General features: G+C 34.9%; 2 protein-coding genes across 2 annotated transcripts in view; one reads left to right on the top strand and one right to left on the bottom strand.

Annotated features, from left to right (window-relative positions):
- LOC105170434 (suppressor of disruption of TFIIS) overlaps positions 1-1,323 on the bottom strand; it is a 2,850-nt gene extending 1,527 nt beyond the window's left edge. Inside the window, exons 1-5 of the mRNA XM_011091194.2 lie at positions 1,052-1,323; positions 559-636; positions 412-477; positions 206-303; positions 69-106 (exon numbers count right to left, since the gene is read on the bottom strand). Coding sequence (XP_011089496.1) covers positions 69-106; positions 206-303; positions 412-477; positions 559-619 — 263 coding nt within the window. The 5' untranslated portion in view covers positions 620-636; positions 1,052-1,323. The remainder of the gene's footprint in view (positions 1-68; positions 107-205; positions 304-411; positions 478-558; positions 637-1,051) is intronic.
- On the top strand, positions 2,220-3,851 carry LOC105170433. The gene has a single exon (XM_011091193.2). It carries the CDS (start codon positions 2,377-2,379, stop codon positions 3,631-3,633), a length of 1,257 nt encoding a protein of 418 aa, XP_011089495.1. The 5' UTR covers positions 2,220-2,376; the 3' UTR covers positions 3,634-3,851.

Here is an 8,182-nt window from a genome sequence, read left to right as displayed (position 1 = left end):
GGGCTTGTTGCATTTAACCAAGAAATAACATCTCAAACAATGCAAAATCAGAATATTCATTTGTTTACCTATGGTAATCGTCATAGTCAAAGTCATAGCCGATAGCCTGAAAGGTTTCATCAACTTCTCAATGTCATCAATTGATTTTATATTAACTTAAAATTAATTAAGATGGCATCAACAACATAATGTCAAGAAATCAAACCCGGAGACCAGCCATAGTCGTGCCGTACTCCTTATACAGTTGAGCACACATTTCTGGAACTTTCTCCTCCTCGATGCTGAGCTTGTTGATCATATACTCTAATTGACACCATCAGTGAAAACTCAGTAATGCACAGTGTACTATAAAATAAATAATACAACAGTTACTAACACGAGGAGATCGAAAGAGTGATTTATATGTTTCACCTATGATGTTTTTGGTGCATTGTGCTGATATACCGGAACTCAGGGGGTAGATGGTATCATCGACATCTGAAAATTCAGAATATAAGTCTTCATTATAAGAGTACCCCATTTATGGGTGTAGTATAACATATATAGAGGAAAACTCACCAAAGAGAAGACATTCATATCTTGGTTCTGTGACTTTCTCGTAGCAATCTTCATTCTCCATTTTGATTCTACAATTGTCTGAAACAAAGTCGAACAATTGTAAACAATTCAAAAACAAATAGGACCACCAACGACTGCAGCTAATTTATGCATTCTAAATATCTCACACACACACACACACACATCTTTTCATAAAAACGAGATCTGGTCTAGAAAAACTGAGAAATGGGGAAATAGATACATAAAAACTATAGGTTTCTTAATTTCCCATTTTCCAAATAGAAACATAAAACAAAAAAGAAAATGAAAAAAGTGGGCTTTTGTTCATGTAATGATGTAACCAGACAGCCCCCGAAGTTTTCAAAACATGAAATGTAAACTTAACAGTTCCGCATTTGGAAGAAATCGTGTGGGAAAACGCAGAAACATTCAAGCAATATAAAAACAGAAAAGAAAGCACTTGGCAGAAGAGGTAGAAAATAACAGTACGTACCAGATTCTTGAAAGAGGCAGAAACGGGGAGGCCGATCGAAGAGATATTGAGACGCAAAATGAAGCTGGGGTAAAACAGCGTGATGGAGGCCCGGGAATTTATAAACAAGAAATGAGGAGATATGAAAAACTGATTGTGGGTGTGTGTCGTGAAGGAGGAGTTGAGTTATTAATGCTTCATCAAAAAGGTAGGAACGCCGAAAGCGACAGGAAACCTGGAATTTCAACGATTGGGCGTTAAAAGAAAACTTTTCTAGTAACTCAGATCAGATTTTCTGGTCAAAATTTAGTTGGGTCTTTATTTGGAAATTCGTTGTCAAAGCATACCATGTGCCTTTCATTTATATTTATTTAGGACTATTATGAATGTGTGTGCATACATAATAATAATATATAATTAAAATCAAATCACTGGATAATAAGTGAACGAAAAGTAATTATTTAAACACGAGAAGTGGAATAATTATATATAAAATATCGTCATACAATAATCAAATTACGACGCATTGTTTGAGATTTGTTGTGTAGGTTATATTATTAATTAATAATATTTTATATGTTGGGGAAGATGAATGATGAGGGGTGGACACATCATCATCTTACCACCGTCTTCCTTCAATTCCCACATGCTTTTGTTCAAATATGATGTAAGAAGTCAACATTCTTTATTTTCTGAAATTCTATTTCTGGTCTAATTTGGAAGTTCAAAGGCTACTGCTTCACAGTTTCTCTAGGCTTGTTCTCCTCTAAGTCTAAACTAAAAGGTTCAAAAAGATACATGTTGGTGGAAGCATGATATATGGATATATGATATGCGATTATTATATGTTTGGAGATCTAATTGCAATTTTCGTCTCAGATGCGTAATGGGCCGGATGGATCGGGCCAGCCCAAGATTAAATAAATAAGTTGATCAGGCTTAAGCCCAATTAAAAATGAGTTGTTCGTTGGAAAGTTTTCAATTTTGTTAACAATCGGATAATATTTGGTTAATCGCTTCGTTTTGTTGGAATTTTTGCTTGTTGATGCTAAAAAGAGGGATGTATTTGATTTTCCATACATATTCTTGTGATAATTTGAGGGGTATTTTAGTCAAATACTAACTTTTGATCATTTGAACGGAAATAATGGTCAAAGTGTAGTCGGAAGGACCAGATTGAGAAAATCTAAAATTTGTAGGATGACTTTGCAAAAACCCAATCGGTGTTAAAACTTAGAAGTTAGCCCCCGCGGTCCTCCCGATTCTCTTATTACTTCCATGTCGGAATAGGATTTAACATTGTTGCTCGGCGTCTTCAACCGTGAAAACATCAAGAAAATTACACTATGGAGGCAGCCACTTCCTTCGTGTGTTCAAAGGTGACCCCTTTTACCTGTAATCTCTCCCCGAGTAGCTATTTTGTCTCAGTGCGACCTTTTGACAAACGGGCTCAATGCAAAAAATTATCTGCGAGAAACTCGCTGTTCCAGAACAGTTTATGGGATACCAGAAGCTATTGGAACTTGTCTTTGTCAGTTGTCGCCAATAGAGATAATTCATTTGTCTCCGGCTCTGTTTTTCCATCATTATCAACTCCCTACTCTAGAATTATTCGCCCTCTTCGCTCGCTGCAATGCTCGAGTTCAAGTTCTACGTCCCTAGCAGACTCAGATGAAACGAACCCCTTGTTGAAAAGTATCAAAAGTTTCTCATTTGAGTCCTTGAAATCAACCCTTTTGCAGTTTACCCCCGTTGACATTTGCAAGTGGTGTTTGGCATTCTCTGTTGCAATTGCCGCATCAAAATGGACTGTGAATCTGCTGTTTAACCCATTTTTCTGGATGTATTTTAGCTGGACGTGGTTATTCTGGCCATGGATGGCGGTCATTGCCCTTGCAATTTATGGTGTTTATTGCCTAAATAAATACCTAAAGGGAGAAGCCAGCTTATTTGAACAACTTGCCATCGTTACATCAGCCTTCACTTGGTTAACACTAGTTCCACCTGCTCATTTTAATGGCTTTCTTGAAGGATGGCCCTTTGTATTCTTTTTCGTGTACCATTATTTCTTTTTTCTAAATGTTAGTGTCCGGAAGCGCTTGTATGGTGATTATTTCCCAAGGGAGCATGACAGTAAGTGGGATATTAGCTTGCCTAATTGGCACAAGGTTTTGTTTTCTGTTGGAGTGATGGTTGGGCATTGGTTGGCTGCACTTGAAGGGACGGAACTGCACCTCATACCTGGTGGGTGGAACAATGTGGGTATTTGGATTATGATTATGTTGGCAGTGTTTATGCAGTATCACTCCACATTGTACTTGGCCAAGTATTCGGAGAAGGTTGTTGTGCCTACCGCTGTTGTTCAGTTTGGACCTTACAGGTTCGTCCGTCACCCGATTTATGCATCTACAATGCTCCTGTTTGTCACTTACTTTACTGCACTCAGAGCACCCATGAGCTCGCTGTTTATTATTTTGGTCTGCTTGGTCTATTATGCGCAAAAGGCAAAGTTGGAGGAGGCCTTGATGCTAGAGACCTTTGGGGAGAGATATAGTGAATATATGAATAAGGTTCATTACAAGTTAATTCCTTTTGTTTATTAGTCAAAAATGTGGTCAGATGTGCAGTTGGTGAATCTGCGGGAAGGAAACAAGAGATTAAGGTGCAAACCGTTTTTGATTACTGGTTAAATTGGAATTCCATGTATTATATCAATGGAAATGGATATTCATCTGCAACTCCATATAGTTTTAGGCATCTTAAAGCACTTGAGCTTAGTTTTATGAATTTAGTATGATCCACAATGGTTTAGTTCAAGTAATTTTCTTCCGATGTGTCATTCTAATATGAAGGTTGCTCCTCGATTGATTGGGCTCCTCTCAGAATTATTTACTCTTCCCTAGCATTTATTTGGTATATTAGTTGAAAACTAAATAAATAACATCACACAAAGATGACAACTAGACTAGTTCTGCTACAGGCATATAATGTTGAATAAGGGCACTGTCATTGGTTTTTTGATGACATCTTGTAATGTATATGGTGGTGACAGGTTTCTAAATTTTTGTAGATAGTATTTGTTGATCTTGAATAAGTTATGAATTTATCATCTCATGCTAAAATTAAAATTTACTTGGTTAGGATAGGAAGAGCTAATTATGAAGTATATACATCTACAGTTGGATTACCTATGAAATAAGTTTAAAGTCCCAGAATACAGTTAAGCCACAGAGATATCGTGAACTTGTTAAGCCAGATGATGTTTAATATCTAGCTATCCGCTGATTTTACACTTTTGTTATTATCAGAAGAAAGTGTGAGATTTTTTGTAAATGATATCAAATAATTAGTGGACTATTATACAACAATTTGTGTATGTCCTCTTAGTGAATATTTTCTAATTAGCCTTAACTTCAGCTCACCATAATCACTTCATACTCGGCCGTCTGTTTTCAACTCCCATAATTCCAACACTCGTGATGAATCAATTACAAATGGAATTATACCGCAATAATGAAATCACACTCAGAACACACATAAAAAGATGCACAAGCAGAAGTTATTGTACAGGGCATTAGGGTGTCGTTGTGTACTCTCTGCTTTGCTGCTCTTTTGATGCTTGCACACAGACAAACATATTGCAAATACAAATTGCATAGGATGCCTTATTGGGTTCTTGAGGGTTTCTCTGATTCATTTTGAATATTGAATGTAAATAGCAACACTATAATTTAATTTTAAAGCAAAAAAAATTAGGATATCACGATTTGGATTAATGCAAATTTCTCTGCCTTTTTACTCGTTTTATTTCATTAAATTAAACGTCAACTGAACTGTGTTGTCCAATCATCGTGTCTGTCTCATTGTCAATGCACAAGATAACACTTGGGTCTTCTAAACCACTTATCACTAGTATAGCCAAAAAATTGCCTTGGTTCACCACTGCATAAAATATCAACAGCTTCTACTTTTTACTTGACAAATGCATATATATGAAAAGTTCGATTCACCTTAAAGGTTTCTTTCATGTGAAAAGTAAATCAAGTTCATTGTTAATTTATTTATTTTTGGTAAATTGGAACTCCACAGAACATACTTCTCTGCTTTCATTGATCCAGTGTTACCTCCTGTTTCTAGAACTCCTTCCATTATTCTTGAACCATTGGTGGCTTGAGATGCAGTGTCAAGTTTAGTTTCATGGTATGCAGAGAATCATGTATGCATTAGTTTTACTTCATTGCATGTATTGACTTCAACTAGAAAGAGGAACAAGTAACACTTAACAGTTGATATTGTGTGTGCTTTTTGTCTATATGAAGATAATGCAACAACATTGTCAATTATGCAGAATCTGCTGTTTCTACAGTTTTCACAATTTCTTGTTTGGCTATCCAGTTAAAGTGCCCTCAAAAGCATGAGGGAGAATTTTAACTCTAACCAGTATGGAAATGGTGAATACTATGTTTCCTTTTGGTTCTTGCTTTATTGTAAATACAAGAAAAATGCTGGGAATTGTGATAATAATGTTTCACCATGTATGTGATTATGATATTTTGTTTTTATATTTAGGAATTAGAACAGATGGTAAGGATAATTGCTGAATTTTGGCCCTTCCATACAACCCTACTCTGTATAAAGTTTTACTCGTTGAACAGGTAAAAACTCATACAACCCAACCTCCCTCGTCTCATGCCCTTCAGCTTATCGTTGCTCCTGACTGACAGTCAGGGAGACTGTGAAAAAGTAAATATTTTTTTGTACTCGTAAACAGCAATTCCTGCTTACTTTTACATTTGTCGTATGTCATACCGCCCTTGTGGCACAAGTGAAGCAGTCAGCTCAACTCACCTTAGCAGATTAAATGCATGTGGTTTGATATATGGTTATCTTTTTACTTCTTTAAATACAGGCAATCTGTTAATTTAACTCATAAAGGCTCAAGTTCTTGGCATTCACGTCACATTGGCACGAGTTGTCACTTCTAAACTGTGCATCTAGTGACTTCCGCCTGTATAACTTCACTGTTTCTGGAAAATTCACATCACATGCAGCCAAAAGTCGTTATAGTAGACTGCTTGAGCAATTTCATCTTAAAAATCCTTCTGCAGTTGAATGTACATGTTCTTCTGCTCATTCTGGACAGATCATGCCAACAAAGATGCATGCAAAAAACTTTAAGCTTCACTCCCTGTTATGAACTGCAAATAAATATCAATTCGGCTACATATGATATGGGTTTTGGTTTTCTTCTCTAATTGAGTTGATACTGTCAGACAAAATATGGGTACTTTTACTTTCTTGTTTCTGAGTTTAATAGCTTAGTGGACACAAGTATCTTCTTAAGTTCATTTTTCTATTACAATCTGAAAACTCAAATTACTTTCTTCAGCACACATTGGACTGATGTCATAATTGGGTGTAATAGTACTGTGAGATTTTGTGAATGGTGTCTCAGGTTAGTTCTGTTTCTGGTAAAAGAATGTCCAGATGGAAATAGCATTTACTCATTCCTGTGAGGATTGGATGATTGTTACGATCTATTGGCCTGTGGAATTCTTTCAGGAGCTTGGCATATTAACTTATCGTCTATGAACTTTTTGGTGTTTCTTGCTGTTGAAATAGCAAGTGAAGTACGGTTTACGCAGAATGGTAGCAGAAACAAGTCCTGATTGCTAAGACACCTTACATGGCTTCTTCTCTTCTGGTGTTCAGCTTAGGATGTTAACGAGTGGGTCTGAGAGAACTCTTTGCTTGAGTAATAAAGACATTGGTGTAAACTTCTTTGGGTTCTTTAGGGAACAATATTTAACATGGAAAAATATCCCCTAGGAATAGCAATGGGTCAGGTTAAACTGGACCCGAAACCCACCCTGCCCTCAACTCTCCCCCAACCCAACCCTGATGGGTTTAATCCGTAAAACCTAATTAATATTTTTTCATCAGTTAATTGGTATTTTCTTTAAAAGAAATAGATTTCTATCTGTAAATACTTAATTAATTATTATTATCCTACAAATATTATTTTTTCAATAAATATATGTATTAAATAAAAATTAAACATTTTTAATATATTTATAAATATTATTAAGGATGGGTCTCGAGTTCATAAAATTAAAATCTGTTCCAAAATTCAGATCCGATAATTTACACCCAATTCATTTATTATACTATTTGATGTAGAATATTAGTTGTAGGGTAAGTGTTTTCTATATACTTAAGACTTTACGTTCCTGCCGATGGTATGAGCTGCTGTAACAGTAAAATATATCGGTTGAATGTGACTACAGTATATACATTTACTGGCAACTATAAATCTTTTGTTAGCATTATTCATTCAAACTCTAAAAGAAGAAATAGAGTTTAAACGAATTTTTTCCGAAAGGAATGTAAATGTAATTTAAAAAATTTTACGGATAAAAAAATAAAAACTTTGCATTTCTATAGGGGTTTAAGTGTGTAATTAACCCTTTATTTAATGCTCAGTTTTTTGTGAAATGTAAAGGGTTTATCTGCCCCTAGTTCTGGTTCCTTTTTCAGGTTTGGAGTGAATTTCTCATATACAAATTATGTTTGGTAGGTCATATATACTGAAATATAATTTTCTTTTTTCAAATTTATGCTGATCATATAATATATATTAATGTTGTTGAACTAGTTTTGTAAAATGAAGATATTTAAGGAGTGTGTTCCAATAAAAAATCGTGAAAATTGTCCAATATAAAATAACCCACAGTTTACATATATTCGTCTTAAAAATTGAAAAGGACTTTTGTGGATGTCCCATTATTATTTTTATTTTTCTTTTTTGAGGAAAAATAATTTTTTAAATTAGATTTTTTTTAAAATTAAAAAAAAAATGATCTGACATTTGTGGCTGCTTTTATCAAATTTCTTATTTCCTTTGCATTGGTGGCCTAAAATTTGCACTCTCTCATCTATTATTATTTACTAATTTTATATTGGCATCACAAAAATAAAGTGGATATTTGATTTTCAGAAAATGCAATTTATGTGGTTTAACAATGCTAATATAATAGTTCTTTTAGCTGTGGGGGAAAACCGCCGCCTCCGTGATTGTCGGAAAATCTTGACTAGGTTTTAGCAGTGTGTAATGAACTCAAATATGACTGTACTTTTTTATGTTCAGATAAA

Source organism: Sesamum indicum, linkage group LG9 (assembly GCF_000512975.1).
Source record: "Sesamum indicum cultivar Zhongzhi No. 13 linkage group LG9, S_indicum_v1.0, whole genome shotgun sequence".
NCBI classification, from domain to species: Eukaryota; Viridiplantae; Streptophyta; class Magnoliopsida; order Lamiales; family Pedaliaceae; genus Sesamum; species Sesamum indicum.
Note: the sequence above shows the minus strand (reverse complement) of the source record. Positions and strands in the feature narration are given on the sequence as shown.